General features: G+C 39.7%; 1 protein-coding gene and 1 pseudogene across 1 annotated transcript in view; one reads left to right on the top strand and one right to left on the bottom strand.

Moving 5' to 3' along the window:
* Positions 1–27452, bottom strand: part of DMD (dystrophin) — a 1988221-nt gene that overhangs the window by 279133 nt on the left and 1681636 nt on the right. The window contains 1 exon segment of the mRNA XM_054695791.1: positions 21559–21705. Coding sequence (XP_054551766.1) covers positions 21559–21705 — 147 coding nt within the window.
* Positions 657–855, top strand: LOC119246245 (guanine nucleotide-binding protein G(I)/G(S)/G(O) subunit gamma-5-like; annotated as a pseudogene).

Here is a 27452-nt window from a genome sequence, read left to right as displayed (position 1 = left end):
TGTTGGGTACCTATAAATGTGGAATTTGTGAAATTTTGGTCACAAAGTCTCTCTATCCTATGTGTTAGTCTCTGTAAGTACAGGCTTTGCCTATAACTTCAGTATTGATTTGCTGTTATACAGGTTCCAACTTGTCTAAATTTCATTACCTGAAGGGACAGCTTGCAATTCCACATACAGGTATAATAAAAGCAAGATGACTATGTGTATAAGGTGAGACTTGAAAGGACACATCCCCCATTCCCCCAATATCCTGGGACAGATTCTTCCTGAATCTGTTGCAAATGGTGATGACAAAGATAATATTGTGTATTATTTACTATGCTCCCTCTTAATATTTTCAATGTGAACCTAATTACAATCACACTAGTATCAGAATGCATTCATGACATACCAGCTATTTGCCTACCTAACAGCCATTCACTTCTTATTCCTTGATAGTGAATCTCACTTATGTTCAGATATTGGACATCAATGGAACTAGTGCCGGGGAAAGATTTCAAATCCGGTCTAAGGGGGAAGGTAGCCAGTAAATGGAGAAATAAAAAGACTTGAAGGACATAATTATAATGATTATTAATGTTGCACACCTGAAACATAATGTGTTACTGAAAAAAAAAATAATAAGACAAATCGGCCCGGCTCTCACGTGTGCTATGCCTGACTCCTCCAGCTCTGCCGCTGTGAAGAAAGTGGTTCAACAGCCTGGGCTGGAGGCTCAACCGGGAAGGCTTCCCAGCAGCTGCAGATCTGAAACAACTGTGTCTGCAAAATGCTCACCATGACCCCCTGCTGACTGGAGTTTCTTCCAGTACAACTCCTTTCAGACCCCAGAAAGTCTGTTCCTTTTTGTAATAAAATGAATCTTTGGAAGGTTCTGCACACCATTTTTCATGAACTTATGAATATTAAAGGCGAGTTAAACTTTTAGGCTGTAAAAAAGCTGAGCCCTATAACACGTACCCCACTATACACACTTCCACTTTTGTCCTTAACATCCACCGCTCTGAATTTTCATGAATTTCTATGTCACCAGGGGCAGTCGCACACAATAAAAAAAAACTTTGTATGAAAGTTAAAAAAATATTAAACTAATCACAATAATTCCATCCCTGGTAGCCAGTGATTGACTTAACGGAGTGAGATGAGATGTAGCTCTGGCTGACCCGGGAAAACCTGCTAGGGAGCTTTTGGGAAATTCTTCTCCAACACAGATGTGAAAAGACACAGACAGATATACACAAAGTTATCCTTATTCCCTTCCTACCTTGCATATCGCTGTCGGTGGATATGTTGCTTGGTGCAGCAGGGAGCCATCTTGGGACACAGAAGAGAAAGCCTAGAGTCTCCCAGAGAAGCTGATCTGGCCTTAATATAGCTCAGCTGCTGCATTACCCACCCCCAGAGCTGATGACCGCTGGAGTTCTGGTTAGACAGGTGGCTCTGAAGCATGCTTCCCAATTACAGTAGCATCAGTATCACCTGGGAACTTACAAGCCAGGTAGAATCTCACATCTTATTCTAGAGCCATGGCAGTTTAACAAGACCCTCACCCCCACTCCACACCCACCCCTGAGTGACTGATGTATGCTAAAGTTTGGAAACCCCTGTGTTGGATGAGAAGATATCTATTACTTAAGATAGTGTTTCCAAAACTGGCCGGATTCCACTGGGGTGCATGTTAAGAACAGATTCTCTAACCTACTTAATCAGACTCACCAGCGAAGGAGCTTGGGCGTTAGACATTTAATCAAGTGGTTCCTGGTGATTCTTACCAGAAAAGTTTGGATAAAACAAATATTGTTTTTTCAATATTTGTTTGAGTCGGACGTTCTGTTATTGGCTGCAGAAAGCATTCTTACCCTCTGTTAATTCCCTGTTTCAGTTGGCTTCTGAACCACACAGGTAAATAGACAATAGCTCCTGCCTCTGTGAGCATATTTTGAAGTCCTAGTTTGGAGAGCTGTTGACTTAAAGTGAGGTTTACATTTCTAAGATGTTGATTTCTTGATTTAATTGTCAACTCGACTTCCGGATCTTTTATATTCCGAACCTGTTTACCTTACTCCCCACTGCAACTTCAGTCTGAATTCCTGATCTCTTATACTTTCTTGACCCCTACTATCTGGTGGCCCCATCAGTCCTACCAGGATTTCAGAACCCCTTTCAAGTAATTACAGGAGTAATCATGCATTCCTTAACTCTTAGGCTACATTCTCAGAGGCCAGATTCCTACTTGCTGAACTTGACCTACCAATGCCCATGAGGAGGTACGAAAGCAGGAGCAATTAGTCTGTTAAAAACTAAACACATATTTTCAACACCTGAAAAAAATTCTGATCATCCAAAGAGAAATAATTTAAAACTCTACAATATTAAACATTAAATGGTCGAAGTCATTAATTTTCCTTCAAGTTGAATGAATATTTTACATGAAAAGACTTTCTGTCCCTTGTTTACTTGGGCTAAAAAGCAAAGATAATCTTAGTGTAATAGAATTTGCTTATGAAAGATAAATGGAAAAAGTCAAAAGGAGGATTGAGGAGATTATTGAATTATGTCTCTTCTCCCCTAATTGTATGTACTTCATTGGCTTAGACATTACTTATTTCACTCTGCTTCCTATCACATCATATACACTTATACCTTATTCCAGACTTCTAATACTACCTGACACTATGACGGATTTCTCCAGACTTCTAGACCTTGATTTATGTGGTCCCTTTTTTCCTAGAAAACCCTCTCATTTTTTCTCTACTCTGCTTTCTATTTTGAAACCTTACTCATTGCTCAAGACTTAGGCTCAAATGTTGTCCCTGGGGCAAAAATAATCACTAAGTCTTCTGCATGTTAATATCACATTTTTCTCTCAAATCTCTAGTGGAGACTTTATGATATTAGTAGTTCATGTATCTGTCATTCCTGAAGAGGGTTTGTGTCATGAACATCTCTGTCCCTACTGCCAAGTAGAATGTCTAGCACAATGTCGTCACTTAAAAGAACACTGAACTGAATTTCAGGCCAAAGTGATTTCCAGACCAAGCATTAACTAAAGAGTGACTTGATTTACTTGTTTGTTTCTAAGGTTTTATAGAATTCATTGCAAGTAGGAGGCTAATGAACATGTTTGCTTTTAGCTATGTGGTCAGGGTTCCAGCTTGAGTGACAGTGGTCCCAGCTTAAGTCTGAGAAATTCAAATGCGTGGGGTAAATTAGTGGAATGGCAGTGTGTCTCAAGAGGACTGTCACTACTTCTCATGTCACACATCCAGAAGTATATTGCAGTCATCTCGAAGAGGTCTGTGGTGTTCCAAACATCTATTGCAGGAAGATCAAGGAGGTTTCTAGGAGAAGATCTAAGGAAAGAATGTATTATAAACTAGGTGCCCAGTAGGAAAGAATTGGCATGCAAGGGGAAGAGTGGATTGAGAACATTATGGTGTGAGCCACTAAGATGCATGCTCTGGCTTAGTCATGTCTGAGTCCTGTAGCTGTACATTAGAATGATTTGGAAGACCACATGCCAGATGGGATGTTTTCTGCTTCAGGTCATAGGAAACCCAGCACAAAATGGCTGGAAGCATCAAGGAGTAAAGAGGCAAGGATGCTTCAGTTAGTCAGATACACCATGGCATTCTTAGGATTCAGGTTCTTCCCATTTTTTTCCACTCTGCTATCCTTAGGTGAATTCACCACACAATCACACCATGGCTGCTGAAAATCTGGTTCATTCACTCATTCCACAGATATTCATCATGCTAAGAACTGTTCCTAGGGGCTTTGGGTACAGGAGCTAACTAAGCAGACACGATCCCTGAGCTCATAAAGTTTAATTTTCATGGTAGGAGAAAGAAAATGGGAAAAAATAATAAAAATGTTAATTCTGTGGTATGTCATGAGTGTTAATGGAAAGAAGAAAAACTAGAAAAACAGAGCAGATGTCACTATGGCTGCATAACATACCTCCCTAAAACTTTGTGCCTTGAAACAAAGCTTTATCATGATTGCTCCTGATTCTGTGAGTTGACTTGCTGTTTGGAGTCTTTCATGTGTTTGCAGTCAGATGGCAGCTGGAGTGAGCTGAAGGTTCGATTGGGGTAGACATCCCAGACAGTTTTTTTTCGGTCACATATCTGGTGTGTCTCTTGGCATGGCTGCAACAACTGGGGGCTGGCCTAGCATTTCTGTGTGTTCAGGAAGCTTCACCATGTGGTCAGCTTAGCATTCCTCACTACAAAATGGCCTCAGAGCAGTCAGACTTCTTGCACAGCAGCTTAATCTCCCCCCACCCCCCCAAGAGAGAGTGTTTCAAGGGATCAGACAGAAGTTGCCAGACTACTTCTGGTCTAGCCATGTCATTTCTGTTGCCTTCAGGTTGTTGTACAGGGACAGCCCAGGTTCAGTGTGGTGGGGGCTATACAATGAGCACTAGAGGCAAGACAAATGGAGGGATACATTCCTGTAGAACTACGCTAGCAGGGTCAGGGGGTATTGGCTTGAGGTGGGTGAGAATGGAGAGGTAGGGCAGGCCACTGCTTAAATAGGGTGGGCAGTTTTCAAGGACGTGTGATATGAGCTAGTCTTGAAGGGAGTGACCGTTGCATAGATATCAGGGGTACAGCACTCTAGGTAGACGAAAGAAGTAGGTATAGTGTCCAGGAGAGAAAAAAAAAAAAAATGTTGGTTTAGTTTCCTGAGTGAGGAAACCCTTTCTTGGACTCTCCCCTATAACACTTCCCTTTGCATTTTATTTTTTTTAAAGATTTATTTATTTATACAAGCACTGGGTACAGTCAGAAGTGCAGGAGAGTGAGAGAATCTACCAGAGCCAGAGCGGGGAACAGGACAGGCAGACTGACAAAACACACTGCTGAGGGGAGCAGCGGGCGTGGCAGGAGAGGTCTACCCTGCCATGTGGGACCCTTGCAGGCGGCTGCAGGCAGTTTCACAGCCCAGTGCTCAACCGCTGGGCCACCAGGGGAGGCCCCCTTTGCATTTTGTTGCCCAAGAGTGCATACGATCCTATGTCCCTCCCCCGGCAAGGAGCTTGCGACCACCAGATCACACAACAGCACGCTGCTATCATTACTCATTCCTGAGGCTGAGGCCTCCCTTGATACACATTGTCCCCTGGAAGAAGGGAGCTCCAGAACCAGCCAGGGATCTGCCAGCCAAGAAGAAGGGTGTACGTGCACAGAATCAAGGGAGTAGACTTGGGGAAAGGGAAATAATAATGTCTTCACAACACCCTGGGGATTAACACTCCTCTGGGGCCTCCGTAACAGAGGACAACTTGTCCCACTTTCCCAGAAACAGACCCTGACTACCAGCAGAGAACGCTCAGGCCCGGTGTGGGAGCACAGCGGGGTGGAAAGGCACCACAGTGGCCAAGATCAGCAGTGAAGATCAGGCCACTGCCCATGGGGGAGAAGAGAGCTTAGCAGAATGCACTCAGCAGAGAGGCCACAGGTAGTATTTGGAAAGAGGAAAGGTGATGCTGAAAGGAAAATTCCATGTATGGCACAGAAGTAGATTGAGATACTTGATGAAGGATGGACTCAGTTCAGAGATTGAGGTGAGAATCTCACATGTAGCTCCAGGGCTGTGGTCCTATGATAATGTCATTGTCCCTAAAGACTCATGGGAAAGCTATGCCTGAGAATTGGTTTGTCGCAATTCAAAATCTTTGCATATTTTCTAAGTGCCACAACTAATCCACCCATATTTGAGTGTTCTGTGTTATGAGAGGAAAGTGCAATGAGAGGTAGTTAATAATTACTGATGGAAACAGAAGTGATTATTTAGAAAGATTATGTCACACTGAGATAATAAAAAAAATAAGCTATAATTCAGAAGAGTGGCGTGCCAAAAAAAAAAAAGGCAGGGTAAGAAAAACAAAATCAAAAACAAGTGAATTTCATGGCTACGCCCTCCTATCTTTTTTTCCTGCCAGTACAGCTGTTGTTAGAAATTATTTCATTAACCTGGAAGTCAGTTCAGTTTTAACAGAGGGATGCAGATATGATGTATCTGCTGAGCATATGACACATTAAAACAACTGCACTGCAAATACAGAATAGTAAGGATTACCTTATCCAATCTTTAAAGGTACCTATTATTTTTGACAATTAGAATAGTTTTTCCTCCACATGTCAAATGAAATTTGATTCAGTTTCATTCCACATATAATTAATGGGAAGTCACTCACGTATACTATCACATATAGTATCACTCACGTAATGCGATAAAATATCAATAGATTCCAAAAAAAGAGAGCCCTTCTTTTTACAAACCAGCAGGGCAGAAAGGATGAATTTCTTTTTATAAAGGAAGAACAAATGCATAATGAAGTTCTAAAAAGTGGAAAAGTTTACAAAGGTTTCATAGAAATGAACTGCTGTTCTAATAATAAAAATCACATTCTATAGCACTTAATAGTTCTGAAGTGTTCCCAAACTTTGTGTCATTGTTTCACAGGGACCTGGCAAGGCTGGTGAGTTCTGGTTAAGTAGTTCCTTTTACAAACTGTTTTAGAATATAGAATGCTTAAATGGAAGAATGCCCTTTTCAGGGGAAAAAAAAAAAAAAGAAAGGGTTTGTGAGAAGAATATAGAGCAAGTTTTTTGGTTCTGGCTCCATAATTAACTAGCTGTGTGAACTCTGACTTATCATGTGATGTCTGTAAAATCAAGGGTTGGATTTCTGAACTAAATCCTCTGAATTGATGGGTGGGAACAACATCAGCAGACTCTTTTTCCCAAAAGAAAACGCATGCATGGCAGCACATTGTCCATTCAGTGATATAATATTAAAAATAATTAAATAGAACCTGTTAAAGAACGATTGCTTAAGTGTAAAGTTAAGAATATTAAAATATTCAGTAATTTAAAGTCGATTTTTTTAAAGAAAGGAAACACTGATATATTCAATCATTTAAAAAGTAAATGTAGCACTTGTACTCTTGTCTAAGCTATGCTTGGAGCACCTTGCTACACAGTCTTGGCCCTGAACTGGTTTCTTAGCTATAGACTGAGATGCAGCCAACTTGATCACAAAGACAAGGCCCTAAATACAACTGGACATGAAGTATAAGGGAATCAGCGCAAAGCAACTCCTGCTACTGAGAAAGAAAACAAAACATGTGCAGCATTGATAAGTGACTAACAGTATCGCTGTGTCAGGAGGCTTGTGCATTATCAGCTAATCACCTGTTTTCCTCCACCCTTCTTTGCATATGATCTCCAAATCAAGGGGCAAAAATCTGCTTCAAAAGCTGTATGAGGACCTTCACTATGGAACAAGATAGAGCAACAAGGACCTAATTTATTATCTCTTGAAAGAACCAAAAGATGGACAAAATACATATAATCATATATTTTCTATAAGACAATGGACATTACGCAAGGAAGAATTGTGACCTCCGAGAGATGGGAAACACATGAGGTAAACTTAGGCTTGCCCTACCTTATTAACTTAAGAGTGTTTCCTGTCCACCACATAGGTAAGACAAACCCAACAGGATCCTGGCTGACTCCCTGCTGGAAGCAAGCATCTGGGCAAACAAAGGTAGCTAGAGTTCATAGGGCAGAAGCCCAGAGAGGAGAGAACTGCACAGAGAAAACCTGGAGAACTATAGTGGCCCTCCCTCAACTACTGAACCCAGTACTGATTAGCACATGTGAGAGGAAACTATGGGAGGCAGGAAGGGTCACTAGGGAGTGTTAAAGGTGATGTGTCCAGCACTCATGTGCTCCTTGCCGGGAGCAGTGCCTATTTCTCACCAGTCAAAGAGGAAACCTCATGTTTCAGGGTCTCTGGGGAATACCAAGAAGGGTCTTGCCTCTGGATTGGAAATAACAGACTAAGACTGAGTGTCAGTCTAATTCTACCTAATCTTAAAAGACCCCAGAGGATCAAACAACAGAACACGGGGTGGAAAAGGAGAAAAGGAAAGATATTATTGAAAGGTTCTTAGTGCCTAAGTGAAATGGCCTAACAGCATTTGAAGTTACAGTGTGATAAATTAAAAGATGTGTACTATAAACCCTATAGCAGTCACTAAAATAACAAAACAGTTGTAATTAATATGTCAGCATAGGAGACAGAGTGGATTCATTGATTCCAATTAACAAGACAGAAAAAGAGGAACAAATAAACAAAGAACAGGTAAATACAAACAAACAAACAAACAAAAACCCAAATAGCTGGATAGGTATATCAATAATCACATTAAATATACATGGTCTAAATATCCCCAATAAAAGAGATGGTCAGATTGAATTGCTGAAAAACAAAATCTAATAATATGCTCCCTACCAAAAAAAAAAAAAAAAAAACCACATTAAATATAAAGACGCAAATAGGCTAAAAGTAAAAGCATGAGATAAGTTGTAACACGCCAGCACTAATCATAAGAAAGCTGGAATGGCTACATTATTAATCACTAGGGAAATGCAAATGAAAACCATAATGAGTTACCACTACATGCCTATACCTACTGAAATGGGAAAGTTTAAAATATTGACCATATCACACTTTAGGGCAAACGTGAAGGAACTGGAACTTTGATATGTTGCTGGTAGGAATGTGAAATGGTACTACTTTGGAAAACAGCTTGGCAGTTTCTACTTTGGAAAACAGCTACTATGGAAAACAGTTTGGCAGTTTCTTTTTTTTTAAAGAGTTATTTATTTATGCATATAAGAACTGGGGTACAGGCCAGAGGTGCAGGAGTGAGAGGATTCACCAGAGACAGAGTGGGGAGCAAAACAGGCAGACTGACTGAAATACACTGCTGAGGGGAGCAGCGGGCGAGACAGGAGAGGTCTGCTGCGCCATGTGGGTTGCTCCCTGGCTGATCGGGGATCGAACTTGTGGCACGGAGGCTGAGGATTGCTTCATAGTGCTGTGCTTAACCCTTTTCTAGTAAATAAAGCATGTTACCTATCATATGAGTTACCTATCCTTCTCTTAGACATTTACTCAAGAAAAAGGAAAACATAGCTTCATTCAAAGACTTCCACATAAATGTTCATAGCAGCATTACTTGTAAGAGCCCCAAACTGGAAGTACCTCCAAAGTCCATGAAAAAAATAATAAACAAATTGGAATATTTCCATAAAATATCAAACACCAAATAGGGACAACTACTGATACACATAACATAGATGAATTTCAAGATAATTATGATGATTAGAATGAAAGGAAAAAAAAAGTATTTGCTGTACATCCCATTTATGGAAAACTGGAAAATGGAAATTCATCTACAGTGGTAGAAAATAAATCAGTAGGAAATTTTTGGGGGTATAGATATGTTCACTAATTTGCAAGTGCCAAACAGTGTACATTTAAAAAATGTATGTTCAAATTATGTTTCAAGAAAGCTGTTATAAAGAGAAGCTATTTTATTTCCTTTTTCTCCACAGATAACATTAAGTATATTCTGTGTCATTTAGAGCAAATAGATTGTTGATAAATGTGGAGGATATGAGCGGACTATGTTCACCACAGAGCAAAAGATGTATATTTAATTTTTCATCAACTATTTTTCATTTTGTGTTTTTTTAAAAAATTATTGAATGGTTGGTTAACCTTATGAATCCACAGGTCTAGATATGAATACTGTTTCTTCGGAAATGATAATTTTGTTCCCTTACTTTTCCACTGTGGTATAATTTTCCACTTATTTTTACAGTTTTCTATAACATTTTTGCTTAATTCTGTGCATTCAGCAATTCAAGAAATACATACTGAATGTCTACTGTGTGACAGATACTGTCAAGTGTCAGCAGCTATGGCATTTTAGTGCTCTGCCCTGATGGAGTTGATAATCAGGTGGGGGCAAAGAGACTTTTAATACGTAAGTCAACAAACATAGAGATTTTCATTTGTACTGCAAAGAAAGCAAAAAGGATGCTATCTGTGATAGAGATGTGAATTAATTATATATTAACTCTGCACTTCTGTAGGGTAAGTGAAAAGGTATCAGGCTTTTCTGCCTCCCACCATGAGGACAGATGACAGAACCCTGTGGTCCTGAATGCATGCCTGATGGCGGGCACCTGGAATAGGGTGTGGACATATGTAGATGGGATTCGCTGGCCTACGACTGGGCTTAGAGGGGTGGCATCACGGAGATGCCAGCAGAAGCAGAGAGAGAAGAACGAGCAGGAGAAGCAGAAGGAGAACCAGTGAGAGGAGCAGGGAGCAGAGACCACCAGAGCAGGCCGGAGAGCCCAGATAGGGTGAAGACTTACTGGGGGCTGGGAGGCCTGCCAGTCTCCTGGCCCCCCAGCACCCCTGACTGCCGTGTACCTGGTAAATCCCAATAAAAGCCTGCAAAATCCACCGAGGGCCCTAGGACTCCTCCTTCACCCGTCTGCTTCGGCCATAGAGAACCTGCCCTGTGTCCTCCTGCCGCTGCAACTTCATTATTTCAAATGATTCCTAGTTATTAAATTTACATACTGGAATTTTACTGCTCTAGTTTGTTAGTCCCATGCTTCAGGCCATTTCAAATAAAAGTTAATGACGAAAAGTGAAGTCACCCAGTTAACTTGTCTTAATCCTTCAGGTTTCACCTGGAAGATCACTTTCTCTTGCAAAGGTAAAGGTGCTTCCCACCTTTACAACACACGCACACACGCATGAGCAACACATACAAGCTTAAGTCCTCACACGTCCTGTACTTTCTCTTATGTCACCATCATGTGTAATTGTTCCACGGGAGATTTTTTTTTTATTAATGCATTTCTTCCAAGAAACTATTACCTCCATGAAGGTAGAGACTACCTCTGGTTTTCCCATAACTCTATCCCTATTATCTGTTAACAAAGTTTGGCATAGAGTAGGTATCAGAAAGATATTTACTGAATGGATGAGTTAATGAAGGAGTCTTTCTGTTCACTTCAGGAGGTGTAAGCCCTCCTGGTCCTACAGTTTCCCGGTGAAACAGAATCTTCCTTAGATTGTGGTCTTTTTTTCATACAATCATCCCATTTTAAACCATATTTCCTACTCTTGCTGCAGTTGATTCCTGACAAATTAAAAATTTGGAGGAGGGGAGTTGTTCATTTTGCTTAAAGAGCTGAATTGTAAATTCATACTTAGTATGAATTGTATACTTAGTATTATACTTAATAACCGTATACTTAGTATGGCTCTGAGAGATTCCCCAGTCCAACTGCCTGGGTTCAAATCCTGGCTCTCTCACCAGTTCTGTGAGGAAAAATATGGTAGTAACCTCAAAGGGTTATTGTAGGGCTTAAAAGCATCAGTACACACGAAAGTGCTTAGAATAGTAAATGGCATGCAGCAAGTGCTAGATAAGTGCTCCTTATTAATATCAGTAATGCATAATACTCACTAAAAAAATCAGTTCTTCTGAAATCTATATTGTGCAACTGCATTGACCAAATCAAGTATGGCCTGTGCAAAACCAATTTCTGGTATAATCATCTTCTGATTTATTACATTTTCTATCTACATGTTAATCTTTGAAATGAGTGAATATATTAATTGAGGGAAGGATTTGTAACAGGGTGGTCCGGGGGGGAAAGGGGAGGTTCCAGTTTTCCTGGCCCACCCAAGGGATGGTGAAGCTGAGCAGGGAGGAGAGAAAGCTGGAGAGGAGACTGGGGAAGGAAGGAAGCAGGAGGGAGAGCCAGAAGGAGACCTGGAGGAGGCATATGGAGCAGAGACATGTGACATTGCTTCTTGGTCCTGGACTGGTTGAAAGAGACATGGGTGAGAGACCTGTGGATTGGTTAACAATGGCAGTTTTTATCTTGGTTATGATTTTGCTTTTCCCTCCAGACTTGTCTGACTTTTTCTGACCCTTTTATATGGGTCCCCGCTGGAAGGTGCTTTAAACTTGTGACAGGCTTTCGGGCCTTGCTTTGGGCCAACCCTGTTTGGGTGGACTTTTTTACCCACGAGGGGATGAGTAACTTTGAGTGTTTGATTTGGAAACTATATTCTTTGTCTTTTCTTTGTTACACACTAATTGTATTAAAAGTTCCTTTTCATTAAAGGTCTTGTATGTTTTGTCTCAGTGAGGCGGATGGCAGAATCTATTTAGAGCAGGCAGGTTTGGGGGTTCCGGGGTGTCGGTCTCCCTGCCATGTAACAGATTTATAGCATGATCACTTTTTTTTTTCTTTTAAAGATTCATTCACTCATCCACACAAGCACTAGGCACAGCCAGAAGCATGGGAGGGCGAGAGAACCCACCAGAGCCAGAGCGGGGAACAGAACAGGCAGACCAACGAAACACACAGCCTAGGGGAGCAGCAGGTGGCAGGAGAGGTCTGCGCACCATGGGGAACCCTCACCGGTGGCCAGGGATCAAACCAGCGCCGCAGAGGCTGTGGGCAGCCCCGCAGCCCAGCACCCAACTGCCGCCCCACCAGGGAGGACCCCATGATCACTATTTTTAAGGACATTATAGAATTTATAAACCTAAAGACATGTTAAGATACACTATAATTTAAAATTCACTTAGTGGTACTGACCTTTAAAAATAGCATGCCTGAAAAAAAAATTGCAAGTCTGAATTTCAAAAGCTAGATTCCAGTCCTTCCAGAACTGGCTTTAACATTCAGCTTTTCATATGGTCTGAAAGGGGGTTATTTCTAGAGGAATGTGCGGGGAAGGAGGAGAGGGGGTGTCTTTCTGGTGGGAATGTGAGAACAGCAGCTCTTTGAATGTTGTGCGTGACGTAGCATGGGAAATGTTAGCAGCTGCTGGAGGAGTGTTTCACACGCAGTGGGGCAGTGGGAAAAGCAAAGAAGAAAACAACCGGGGCAAACAAATGCAGAAGAAAGGGTGGGGCGGGGCCAGGCGGCAGCCAAGGACAGAGGGCAGGCTGGAGAGAGGAGACACTTAACAGAATAAAGAATCAAACAGTGAGACATTTCAGGGAAGGGCAAAGGTCAGTGGCAGAGCAAGGGAGAAGGAAAAGAAAAAACGTGAGCATTTATGACATATTTGAATGTCCACGATGATATGTGTAGTTCTAAAAACGGAATTAGAGCAATCAGGAAACTAAAATAAATACATACATATACAAAATTGCTGTTTAAACACACTTAACAGGAACACATTCCATTTAAAAAAAACAATAATAATGAAACACTTACATGGATTGCCATAGCAGCTAGCCTCAGAATTAATAAAAATAGTTCCTGATTAGAACAAATGAGAGATTAAGGAGTGGATCAAGCAATCAGGTAACCTAATTACCCCTTCATGATGATTTTGGTTCACTTTGGAAAATGTCTGAAAAAAACTGATAGGCCTTTCCTTCCCTTTAGCTCTTAGATATTTCTTTGAACTCCTGCTGACATCCTTTTCACTTTGTCATGAAAATTTTTTGGTCACATTCCCTACATCATTTATTTTTCTCCCTATCATCCCACATATCCTGATACCATTTTTTTTATTTTTTAAAATTAATTTATATTGAGGTAGTTTTGGTTTACGTTGTTGTTGGTATTTTGCAAGTTTAGGATCCCCCCTTTCTGGTGATGTTACCATAGTGGTCCCAGCACCCAAGCACCCATAATCCACCACCATAGTCCACAAAGCTCTCACCCCACTTTGTGCTCACCCTTCTGGCTCCCCGCCTTCTCTGAGTGCCTTTTTTTTTTTTTTAAATAGAGAATGTCTCTGAAAAGTAGACTGTTCTTTGGGGGGGGGGGGGAAGAACAAACTCAGGAACATCTGGCCAGGTTACTTTCAAGGTTACCTGGGCAATTTCTCTTGAATATAGTGCAATTAGCTGTAAAACACTGGAAGCCACATTAACTGAGGAAAATGAACCTGAGCTTGAGGGTGTACTTTGACCTCACAGTGCGCCAAGGGCTACAGCTGCCGGGTATTGAGATTTATGCTTTCCTCCTGCAAATCTTTAAAGGGCCCTATTCACTTCCTTTTTATTTTCTTCTTTTTTAACAGAGAGGGAGTAAAGCATAAATGATTGTTCTCTCCTTCCTGAAAAGGTGTTTTCCTGGAACTTAATTGTCCTTTTTCCACGGGTCATTCTATTCCTAATATCAAGAAATCCTTCTGTGACCTAACCTTTTCTAAAACAAACACATTTTTTTCCTCTTTGTTCTTTTCATTTCCTTTACTTCAGCTTCTCAAAACCAACTGCTAGTGGGCATATCAAATTACAAGTTATGGTTGAAATCTTTTTTACGAGCCCCCTATAGCCTGGAATGTGTCAGAGTATTTTTCAAGATTTATTTTATTTATTTATGCATACAAGAACTGGGGTACAGGCCAGAGGTGTGGGAGGGTGAGCAGATTCACCACAGACAGAGTGGGGAGCAGAACAGGCAGATCTACTGAAATACACTGCTGAGGGGAGCAGCAGGACAGACAGGAGAGACATGTAGGTTAGGTCCCTGGCGGGGGGATCAAACTTGTGCTGCAGTGCCTAGCATTAGCTTGCTACCACTGAGACTTTAACCCCTCCGCTGCCAGGCGGAGTAATGTAATGTAATACATTACAGTAATGTAATACATTACTACAGTATTTTTGGATAGTGGCTTTCAATCTTTTCAATTCTGAGATACAGTATTAACATACTAAAAATTGGAGGCTCCTGACAGGATAGTAGTATAACTCAGCATTTGTTAATAGAGAGTGGGCAGCTAATAAAAATCTGGAGTTTAGTGACATAACTACATTTACTAATGAAAAATAAGGCATGACGATGTCATATTCAAGCTACAGACAACACTTGATATGAAAATATATTTGTAGACATCTCTGTAAAATCTAGGATCCAAAGTTTGGGAGTTCATTTCCCAGGAGCTTGATAGAAATGGAGTATCCCAGGTTTCATCAACTACCTACTGAATTTCAGGCCAAGTATAACAAGCTCTGCAGGTGAATCTGATCTATGCAAGGTTTTGAGAACTATGTTCTCCACCAGTACTGCTCCAAGAAAGTATGAGAAACACATATGTAATTTAACATTTTCTAGGAAACAGATTAAGAAAGTAAAAAGAAACAAAGTTGAAGCAGCCGGCTCCCTGCATAATTTTGAAGAAAAATGTCCAAGAATAATCGTGAGAAAAGAAATGGGTGAGATAAAGGATGATATAATTTACTTAACCATATATATTAAAATTTTATCATTTCAACATGTAATCAATATAAAAAATAGTGAGATTTTCACTTTTTCTGGTAGGAAGTCAGTCTTTCAAACCTGATGTGTATCATTTACAATGCATCCCAATTGAAACTGGCTATATTCAAGGGCTTATCATATGACAGGGTGGCCCCCAGGGAATGAGGAGGTTCCAGGTTCCCTGTCCTGCCCAGGGAAGGATGGAGCTGAATAGGGAGGAGGGGATGCTGGAGAGGAGACTGGGAGAAAGAAGAAGGTTGGTGAGCAAGAAGCAGACCTGAATGAGACACCTGGAGCAGACTTGTACCATTGGAATTGTACCGGGGACTTGTGGGACACAGAAGTAGACACTTGAAGCAGATGTAGGTGAGAGACCTGTAGGGAAGTTAACACTGGCAGCCTTTATCTTGATTTTGATTTTGCTGTTTTTGTCCCATGTGCTGGGCCCTTTCTGCCCCTTTCCTATGGGTCCCCACCAGAAGGTGCCTTAGACTTATAGCAGGTTTGCAGGTCTTAGCGACCCTTTGGGCCAACCCTGTTTGGTCTGGCATTTATCCTTTAGGGTTGTTTCTTGTGGGAATTATTATGCTTCTTTCCTTTCTCTTCTCTTTATGGCACACTAATTGTATTAAAATCCCTTCCATTAATGGTCTTATGCACCAGGGTATGTCTCATCTTGATGTGGTGGATGGCAGAACCTACTTAGAGCAGACAGGTTTCGGGGTCCTGGGGTGCCCCTCATTCTTCCTGTAACAGGATCAGTATCCACATGTAGCTATCACATTGAACAGCTTAATTCTAGACAATGGATAGAAATACAGTAAATATAAATCCATATAGCAGCAAATTTTGTTATTAGGAATCTACTAAAAGTTTTTCTTTACCCTTAAATTTCACTTTAGGTTTCCATGTTTCTGTAGTATTGGAACATTCCCCTAAGACAGAACTTTCTGAGTGGCACTATAGTTTCAAAATCTGCTTCTAATCACCTTAAGGTGTCTTGCAGAGTCTCACAGATAGATAGATAGATAGATAGATAGATAGATAGATAGATAGATAGACAGATAGATAGACAGATAGATAGACAGACTGTGGCTATATTCTAATCTGGCTATATTCAGCATCTAACCTGGCTGTATTCAGCAAGTGGTTAATGTAGGACAGTGATTTTCTAAGGATGATTCCTGGATCAGCAACATCAGCCTCACTTGGGAACTTGTTTCAAATGGAAAATCGCCCACTCCAGACCTAGTGAATCAGAAATGTTGTAGGTGGGGCTCAGTGATCTGTGTTTTAATAAGTTTTCCAGTCGATTCTGGTGCTCATTCACATTCCAGAATTACAAGTGTAGGAAAATCTATTTCCTTGGAGATGACTTCAGAATCATCATTTTCCTGAGTTGACTGTTTTACCACAAGCAGAATCAGTTTCAGTCTTACTAAAGCAAAAGCAAAGGAGAACATGCTGTGAAGAGATCACTGGAAACAACTCTTAGCAAAACTGAAGAGGTGTCCTCTCCTCACCCTCATTTAGGGATAGGGCCACAGTATATTTTTTTTAATTTTTTTTAAGATTTATTTATTTATACAAGCACTAGGGTACAGTCAGAAGCGCAGGAGGGTGAGAGGATTCACCAGAGCCAGAGTGGGGAAGAGAACAGGCACACATAAGTGGTAAGGGGGCTTTTGGTCAGTATGCCCTTGGAACAGTAGGACAATTAACATTGTGCATGGTTAAATTAGCACCGATTGAATTAAAAAAAAAGATGGGATGTGCAGAAGATGGGGTCTGGATCCCTGTGATAGAAAGTTGCCACGGAGATATAAAGTGGGAGCATGTAACTGTCTGCATGACTTCGGAAGGATCTCAGGGAACCTTTAAAAACATGCATAATTCATGATACTGTCCTTAAACATATTTCAAGAATGTTACGCCTGGAAATGTCTTCATATTCAATATTTTCCAAGTGATATAATTACATACGTCCTATAGTCAATAAGCATGTAGTCTTTACATTGAAGTATATTTGCAGCTTTGGTTGCTATTCATGGATTTATTCGGGGGTGCAGAGAAGGGTTAGAACATTCCCTAGTAGTACATTCCTAGAGTAGAACATTCCCTATAGTACTTGTGCTTGGTGAATAAAGAGCACGACTATGCCACTGTGTGTATTGCTTCAAATTTAGAAAGGTTTATCATCAGTTTAACTTTCTTCCCATTAGGTTTGTATACTCGTTTCTATTGGATCAAATATTAGCATTGGTTCCACTTTAAGAGCTAGTTCGTTAAAATAATTTTTGGTTGATTTTAGTACAATTGCTGGGTTCTAAAGAGAATGAGAAATATAATGCTTTATAATTTTACAATTGAAACTATAGATGTGATTTTAAGGGCTACACTGATCTGGGCTCATTAATACATTGGTTTGTACAAGGAAGATTTAAAGTTAATATCCCTGCAATTCATTATAAAAGGGGAGGGGGTGAATCTCAAAGAAAGTTAAGGAAGTCACACCCGTCTTGCCCAAAATAGCTTTAATGCTGTCAACTTAAGTCCAAACTTAATAGGACTTTGAACAGAGGAAACAACATCTTGCCTGAAACAAGCTGTGTGACTATGATTGTGTCACTTAATGTTTCTGAGAAGACACAATGTGGCAAGTTGTTTCCTTACTTCTAAAAGGCAATAGTGATAATATATAATCATAATGCTAAAAGGATTAAATGAAAGTGTCCATGAAAGCTGTATGCGCAACTCCAAGGGATGATGGTGTCCTACACCAAAAATACAAATTGTCAGATGATCTAGTAAAAATGTCCATATGAAGGTGCCCACTCTGAGAGAGAAAATAGGATTTTATTCCCATGGAGAGTTTCAAACAAGGAATCCATTGTCTCATAATTCTAATCTGTGGATTCAAAATTAACTCAGAACTCTCTATGCACTGTACGTCTATGTACAAATAAATCATGCCTGGGTCTTACTGTGCTGTTGATGTTCCTATGGATATGATTTTGTTTTCTATCATTTTGACTGATACCACACACAGCAACAAAACCAGCATGGCTTTATTTTAAAATCAGAACTAACGGATCATGAAATTAAACCCAGACTGTTCTGATCTCAAGTAGACCTAGCCTGGTGGTACAAACTCTGTCTCTTCTCTTAGACTCTTTGGCCCAAATTTAAGACTTTTCCCCTTAGGTTTATAGCTGCCTTCTCACTACTGCAATGCTCTATCTCGATTTTTCTTTGTTTTAGCAGATGTAAAACAAAGATGAAGTTGTATTTGTCTTTAGCATAATTTTAGAAACATAGAATTTTAAATGACTGAATTCTTTATTTTTATAGAAATATGATATCATAAGGATGGTGGGCTCAAGTTGCCCTCCACAGAGGTTGGGCAATGTATGTATTCTTCTAAATGTAAAATGTGGGCCTTCCCGGTGGCGCAGGGATTGAGCGCTGGGTTGCGAAGCTGCCTGCAGCCTCTGCAGCGCCACTTCGATCCCCGGCTACCGGGTGAGGGTCCCACATGGCGCGCAGACCTCTCCTGCCGCCCACTGCTCCCCTCAGCAGTGTACTGTCAGTCTGCCTGTTCTGCTCTCCGCTCTGGCTCTGGTGAATTCTCTCACCCTCCCGTGCTTCTGATTGTACCCAGTGCTTGTATAAATAAATAAATCTTTAAAAAAAAACCCAGCAAGGTAGAGTCATTTTAAAAAAAATGTAAAATGTATTGACAGGCCATGTGAATTGCTCTTCTAGTAACTGGGATAAAGTCGTTTGATATGAACCTCATTTCTTGCTTTATTCACTTTTTGAACAAGAACTCACATTTATAAGAAAACAGGGTGGTTAGAGTTGTGGTCAAACAAAAGAATGGAATCAATGTGACTCAGTTATGTGCAAACCAAAACCTTGGCTATCTCACCTTTCTGCTAAACACACCTTTTAAGCATATCCTCAAGATCATGTTCAAAAATAGCAACACGTGAAATTTTCCACAATACAAGAGTACAGCACAAACTGAACTGATAAAAATGAGAAAGCTGTGTGGGTGTGGGGGTGAGGGGTTTATACGCTAGAGTTTCAGAAAGGGAAACACATTTGCAAACAGTCACATCTGTGTGATGAATGGAAGAGGCAACTCCAGTGATTCTAAACTAAATTTTGTTATATGTTTATCTCCCCTAGATAGCCAGACACAGAATCACAGGATTGAACTGGATATGACCTTAGACAAAATGGAATGTCTTATTTTACTTATGAGGGAAGTGAAGCTGAGAAAGATGAAATGGCTTTCCTAAGATAACATGGTCAAATAATAGCTGAACTTGAATTTAAAGTTATAGCTATAGCTAATATTCACTCCAGTCTTCTTTTTATTATATCAACTCCTTATGTGTGCTTCCCTGTACTTTTAACCAAGTCCTTATTTATTTTAAAGAATAGGTAACAATTAAGCTTTTAACACGGTCTTATATTTCTATCTATACAAGTAGTGCAACTAGAATGGCTCACTTAGCATTGATTTTTTATTTAAACTTTTCCTATCAGTCATAATCCTTTGACATCATTTGTAACTCATTTGTAACACATGCAAATGAGTGATGCATGCCACAGTTACCAGTGTTGTACCATATTTCTTTTTTTTTTAAAGATTTATTTTTATGCCCCTGGGGTACAGGACAGAGGCGTGGGGGGATGAGAGAATTCACCAGAGACAGAGCAGGGAGCAGAACAGGCAGAAGGACTGAAATACACTTCTGAGGGGAGCAGCGGGCGAAAGACAGGAGAAAATCGCCATTTGGGCATCGACAACTGGGAATCTCCCTGGCCAGCCGGGAATTGAACCAGCGCTGCAGAGGCTGTGGACAGCTTCATAGCGCTGAGCTCAACCCGCTGTGCCACCAGGGAGGCCCATTGTACCATATTTCTGAAAGCAAGTAGAGCATTCAGCTCTATAAAAGAAATTTTAAGATTTCGTTCAAGAGTGCTTGGATGGAACAAATACAGCCACTACTTTTCCTTGGATATTTATTACTTTCCTTATTTATGCTTAAAATGAAATTCTAAGGATGAAACTGGTAAGATTTTAATAGTACTTAACCACTATTGAGCAAATAGACACAGAAAGGCATATAATCACTTAACTATACTGCTTTGCTTTAGTCAATGCGCTTCTAATCTTCTAATCTATCATACAAATATTTCAAGACTATCCATCACAACAAGAATTAAATTATATGAGCTCTCAAGAGGTCTTGAATTTGGAACTTGTTTTTATTAAAGATCTAGCAATTCTTTAGCAGAACTTTCAATCAACCCCTAAATGGACTGCCTATAGGAAAAGTAATCTGGTTTATCAATTTTTTTCTTATTAAAACATTGAAAGCAAATATTTTTAAACCCTATTTCCTCTTGGTTCCCAGGCGCACACTCTCTACATCCTATAAAATTTGAAAAAGGACAGAAAAAAATACTGCAAATTTGTGGTTAAACCAGCGTTAGGGTATAAAGGATTGTCCTTCGCATAGGAAACACGTACACGTATGTCCTCAACCACCACAAACATTTTCCGAGTTCTTATTACAAATGAGGTACTTTTCTAATAACCCTACAAGAGCTACTTTATTTAATACACAGCAAGCATGTTGGAGATGAAGAAACTAATAATCAGAAAAGTTAAATGACTTCAAGGTTACTCACTAAGTCTGATACCATAGCCTGGATGCTAGAATAATAATTATTCTCATATGTACAACAGTGCCAAAAGCTAGAATTTAGAGAGCATTTACTATGTGGTTAGTACTGTTTCAGGCCCTTTCCATGCATTTTGATTTACTCACCCTAACGATAAAACAATATTTTAGAGATGTTTCATATACCAATTTTCTTTAGATGAAAGATGGAGGCATAGAAAGTTTAAATAACTTGCCCAAGGTCCCACAGATGGTAACTGTGACCGAGCATATGTATGTCCTATGTTTCCTATGCAAACTTATGAAAGGCTTCTGTATGTGTTTGTGATAGGGTGTTCTTTTTTAAGGATTTAAGAAAGTGTTTTACCATTGACTTTTGTTTAAATTGTGAATCTAAAGGGAAAGGTGTTTTAATAGTCCAAGCAACAATAAAACAAAGTAACTGTGTGCCAGTAATGTAGTTCTTTCATCCTGATTCAGCATTATCTTGCATGTTTATTGCAATACATCGTAAGTCCAACTTTATGCCATTTACAAAAACTAATAGTTTGAAAATATTTATAAAGGGATATAAATAATATAAAATATCCTACACTCATAAAATATTATTGTGAACATCAGAGGAAGAAATTCCTCTTATTGTTCCTTACAAACAAGCCTTACCTGTATATGCTCTTATTGTAATAAGGAGCTACAATTGTCCATAATGTGCTTACCTGCAGAAGCTTCCATCTGGTGTTCAGGTCTTCCAGAGTATTGAGGTTATATGGTGACAGCTGAATGCCCAATGTGGTGAGCTGGCGAGCAAGGTCATTCATGTGGTTTACATTCTCTTTAAGAGGTGCAATTTCTCCTCGAAGTGCCTGTTTGAAATAGTCAAGGACAAAATGGAAGATGAGAACACTTAAGGCAAAGAAACACAGACACATGGGAACGACAAGCTATCTCATTCTGTTTGACTGGCGCTATCAATGACATTGGCTCTATTACCATGGTATTACAACAATAAATATTTATTAATGGGTGAATAATAATAACTCATGTTTATTGAGCACTTCTTAGGTGCCTGATTCTGTGATGAGCTTTGTCCACACATAACCTGATTTTATTCCTACACAGTAGCCCTGGGATGCTAGTAGTTGGAGAACTCTCATTTTGCACAGGAGGAAGCAAAGTGGCAGATATTAAACCCTGCCCAAAGTCCTTTGGGTAAAAATTGAGAAAGCTTGACTACATATCCAAGTTGCTTACCTCCAGAAAGCCTATTTGTAATTCCTCTATTATCTACCTCTCCAAAGCAATTCTGGATTGGCAAAGTAACAAGAAAAAGATAATGCTGCTACAGTCTAAATTTTGTTCCTGTCACAACCAGAAAGGCATCCTACTCCCCTTTAATAATAAAAAGATATACTCAATCATAAAATACGACATTCCTATTTTGCACCAACTACATCCTAAATAGATTCATTTAGAGATGAAGGTATTTTGTCAAGTCCTAAGAATGACTTCCTAGGCTTCTGGTATTTTAGCCCTTGTAGTGATGACTTAAAGAAAGCACCCCTGGGGCTTCTCGGCTGTCTCTAAAGCAATAGAGCAGGATTCTCTGAGGCAATGCATCATGGCAATCTGTTGAACAGAAGAACCCTATGCAGATATGGGGAGGATATTACCATGCATCATACCTACCCTATTGAGATGACATTTATGGATCTTTAACATGATGCATGATGTCCAAATGTTCCAATGAGCAATTTCTAAGGGACAAATTTCCTCACTTAGAACAGTTTGTGTAATGTAATGTCTGTGTACAAGGACAGCATCACTTACTTGGCTCTATGTGCTGTTTTGACTTGCTTGATCTGGGAAGGTGTCATTACTATGGTTCACCAGGTTGATAAAACCATTGTTTACACTGACCTCACCTGTAACCCTCCTGATCATCCCCACTCCAAATAGAAGGAGCCGAATATGTACACTCTAAATAAGAATGGCATTACCCTCTCAAATCAACCTGAATATCTCACGACTAAAATGTGGTATGATGTGGAGTTTGAGGCTCTACTGCAGTTCTTAGATAGTACAAGACAGTGTGATAATCACTCTGATGAACTTACAGTATTTTAAAGTGGTCATTCAAAATATTCTATTAAAGACTCATGGGTTTCTTTGGGGAGTGATACAATGTTGTGGAAATAGACTGCAGAGCTGGTGGCATAATCTGAAGAACATATGAAATGACACTGAATTGTGTACTTTATTTTTTTTTTTCTGATTTTCAGCTCTTTTTTTTTTAATTTTTTATTTTTTTAATAATAAATTTTATTGTTATATTCCCCGTACAATTGCAGCCCCCCCATTCTGACCCCAATCCTCCCCTCCCGCCCCCACCCCCTAAAAGTGTCTCTGGTTCATAGTTTTTTGTTGATTTTGATTTTCACTTTCTTATAGTTATTCAATTTCCTGGTCCCTTATTTAAGTTTTCTAGATTCCTGCTATGAGTGAGACCATCCGGTATTTTTCTTTTTCTTTTTGGCTTATTTCGCTGAGCATGATCCCTTCCAGCGCCATCCATGTTGCTGCAAATTGCATGTGTTTATCTTTTTTGAATGCTGAGTAATATTCCATGGTATATATAGACCACATCTTCTTGATCCAGTCATCTATTTTTGGGCATTTGGGTTGTTTCCAAAGCTTAGCTATTGTAAACAGTGCTGCTATAAACATAGGGGTGCAGGTGTTCTTTGGAATTGATGTTTCTGTGTCCTTTGGGTAAATACCTAGGAGTGGAATTGCTGGATCATATGGAAGCTCTATGTTTAGTAGGTCCAGAAATTTGTGTACTTTAAAAGGGTGAGTTTTATGATATGTGAATTATATAGCAATAAAAATTAAAAACAAAGAAAAACAAAAGAGACACTTTAACCAACCACACACACGCAAAAAAAATCATATCTGATGTAAGTTATCTTAATTCAACATCATGTCAGTGGAATGTTGTAGGAATCAGCCTAAAACAAAGGTTGGTTTTATAGTGATGGATAATAACTAGTTTATTCCTTTCCTTATAAATAAACAGATGGGTTAAAAGAATCAGAATAAGTGTCCATGGAGAGAGAGGGTTAAAATCCATATACATGAATTCATATCTCTTAAAGGAAATGATCCATAGTCACTTTGTTTTGCCTAATAGAAAGGTCAGATAACAGATTTCTTAAATGTCAATGGGGAAACCTGGACAAGGACAACGATTATAAAAATGAAACCATTTTCCCCTGGATTATAACACATGTTCCTAGTAACCGCAAATATCATGTGAGTGGGAACTGTGAACAGAAACCATTGCAAACATGGCAACTTAGCCAGGTAGAATCTGACAACATTGCTCATTAACCCTGCAAATTAATTGTCTGATTTTATCAGTGTGACTTTCAGCCATGAAGTTGAGTATCCATCTCAGTGAAGTCGGATTAGATTTCAGCTGCCTTTGGACTCCATAATGTACACATTAAAAAGTCTACTAGAATATCTTGATTTTCATTTCCTCCTCCCAAGTGTTGGACACAGATGTTAATCCTGCATCAGTGTTTTGTTGGGAGGACTAAGAGAATTTAAAAATAAGTTCTGGTACTAACAATTGATCACAGTATTTATTCATTCCGCCTCCTCTTTCCCTCCCTGCATTGTAATAGGATCTCAAGCTTCTTTTTTCACTCATATTTAGCAGTTCTAGAAGTTCTCTTAACTGATCTGTACTTAAGAGTCACGAGATTAGCCAGAGACTCCATTCCTCTGTAAAACACACTAACGAGGGCTTCTAACAGCCTCTATATAAAATATTTGGGGTTATCTGTCAGTATGCATGGCCCTTCAATTCTCCTTAGTTGTCAGTGTGTTTATGTCCTCAAACCTATTTTTGACAGTTAGTACTGCAATTACATAATTTAAGATTTCCTAAACCAAAGTAGTATGTCTAAAAAGAAAGTAATTTATTTCATGAAAATCAGGTTAAATATACTGGAAAGTTGCTCAGCAAAGTAAAAGAAAATACGTATTATTGAATTGGGTCTAGACAAAGCAACTGTAAAAGATTATGAAATCAACCAGAAAAATTTAGAAGAACTTTGTACTGAGAATACTTCTCATGTTTCCTGATGGACTCTTTGCATTATAGAAACTAGAACTGGAATTAAGACATTTGTATCATCAATGTGATTTATAGAGAACTCCAATCAGTGAATCTATACTCAAAGAAATGTCATAAAACATTAAAATATTAGTGACTATTTGAAGATAAAAGAAAATGTCTAAAACATTTTTTATGGTTCTCTGACTTTTTCAATGAACTGCTGAACTCTAGGTCCTAATTGAATTGGAACAAAAAACATGTATTATAAATTTTTTCCACTATTATTTTACTGCCACTGCTACAGTTGCTACTAGTATTATTAATTAAGGGGGGGGGGAAGCCTTATGTCCAATTTAATCTGAATGCCTACATTTCTTTTTAATTTTAAAGATTTATTTTATTCATTTATGCATACAAGAGCTGGGGTGTTGGCCAGAGTTGCGGGGGTGGGGTAGAGGTGAGTGGAATCACCAGAGACAGAGTGGGGAGCACTCTGACTGAAATACACTGCTGAAGGGAGCAGTGGGTGACACAGGAGAGGTCTGCTGTGCCATATGGTTAGCTCCCTGGCTGGGGATTGAACTCGTGCCACAGTGGCTGCTGATAGCTTCCTAGTGCTGAGACTTAACCCCTTGTGCCACCAGGGAGGTCGATGTCTGCATTTCTATTTAGATTCGATAATGAAAGCTTTGATTGGGGCGGGGGGAGGTCAGTTGGTAAAACAGATAATTTGCTGTGAAGGTTCACTTTGGGGAGATATCTTGAGCCTGTGTAGAGTGAAGAAATTTAGGAAGCTGGAAATCATCATGAGAGCACTAAGCACATGAAGATGGAGAAAAGGAGGTAACTGATGGCAGAAAAGAGGACGCTATAAAGGAGACAGGAGTCTGTTCATGACAGTCTTCGCTTTGGTATTGGACCTCAGTGCTTGTGGCCGCTCCACAGCACGCAAGGATGGCTCACTGCTATAGGCTACTGAGGCCTAGAAATTCACATAACAAGATGCCTCCTAAGCAATGACTCCCGGGACAGCCTATGTTTAGAATGAATACAGGTACCAAGTCATTTAAATCGATGTAACACTGGATTTGACTGTTTTTCAAATATTAGTGCTTTTAATATTGCACATAGAAATTTATGTTTAAAGTATTAAACTCGAATCATAAAATGTCAAAAAGCACAGTTAACTCTGAACAATACGATGTGCTATTTAAACACTACCAGAATTTTATTAGATTTTATTCTAGTTTGGAAGCACTAAGCAAGAAAATACTGATGGGGGCCATTATACTGTGGGTTTTCTTTGAATCACTTAAACATCTGGAATATGTTCTCCATGAAAGAGCAAACCAAGTCTAATTTTATTATGACTAGTTTCATGCAGGCGGAATTTTCACTTCATTAAATGTTGTCTGATTATAGATATAAAAGTACTGATTTAGAATGATATATAAGCCTGATATGTCAAGTTTTTCTTCTTTTTATGAAATTAAATTGCCTGTCAGATCTTTGCTTATCTTTATGTAGTTAAAGATTTGCTCAAATATACGCTGGGTTGCGAAGCTGCCCGCAGCCTCTGCGGCGCCGGTTCGATCCCCGGCTGCTCCCCGGCCACCGGAGGAGAGTCCCACATGGCGCGCAGACCTCTCCTGCAGCCTGCTGCTCCCCTCAGCAGTGTACTTCGGTCCTTCTGCCTGCTCTGCTCCCTGCTCTGGCTCTGGTGAATTCTCTCACCCTCCCGCGCTTCTGACTGTACCCAGTGCATGTATAAACAAAACAAACAAACAAACAAATAAATAAATAAAGCATGCCTCTATTAAAAAAAAAGAAAAGATTTGCTCAAATATATATTTAGAACTTTAGTCATCAACGACTTCGCAAGAAAAACATTAAGGAATTGTCTATTAACAAAGAACATTCTTTTTGAGGGCGCAATATTGATTTGAAGGTGAAGAGACTCTTCCTTCTGCAAGGCACAGGAGGTCAGTTTGGAGGCTTAGACAGGAGCCTCTAGTTTGGCGGCCTCCAGTTCCTCTTTGAACAAAAAGCAACAGACCTGGCATAGAATGGATGTGCAATGAATAAATACTGAATGCAAATATGAGTTAAGGGTGAGTGGGAATATTTCAAGTAGTTTTGATAGAGATTGTGAGAGAAGTTCACTCAAGAAAATTAATGAGCTTGGGCCTCCCCGGTGGCGCAGCATGTTGAGCGCCACACTGTGAAGCTGACCACAGCCTCCATAGTGCTGGTTCGATTCCCGGCCAGCCGGGGAGAATCCCACATGGTGAGACAGACCACTCTTGTCTCACCCACTGCTCCCCTCAGCAGTGCCTTCGTTCGTCTGCCTGTTCTGCTCCCCACTCTGTCTCTGGTGGATCTTCTCACCCTCTGGCGACTCTGGCCTGTACCCCAGCTGTTGTATAAATAAAAATAAATCTTTTTTTTTTAAAAAAAAAAGAAAATTAATGAGCTTTCCAGACA

This window comes from Talpa occidentalis, unplaced genomic scaffold, assembly GCF_014898055.3.
Source record: "Talpa occidentalis isolate TD23 unplaced genomic scaffold, MPIMG_talOcc4v2.1 talOcc4.15, whole genome shotgun sequence".
NCBI lineage: Eukaryota > Metazoa > Chordata > Mammalia > Eulipotyphla > Talpidae > Talpa > Talpa occidentalis.
The sequence above is the reverse complement of the archived record's forward strand: the minus strand, read 5'-3'. Positions and strand labels throughout refer to the sequence as shown.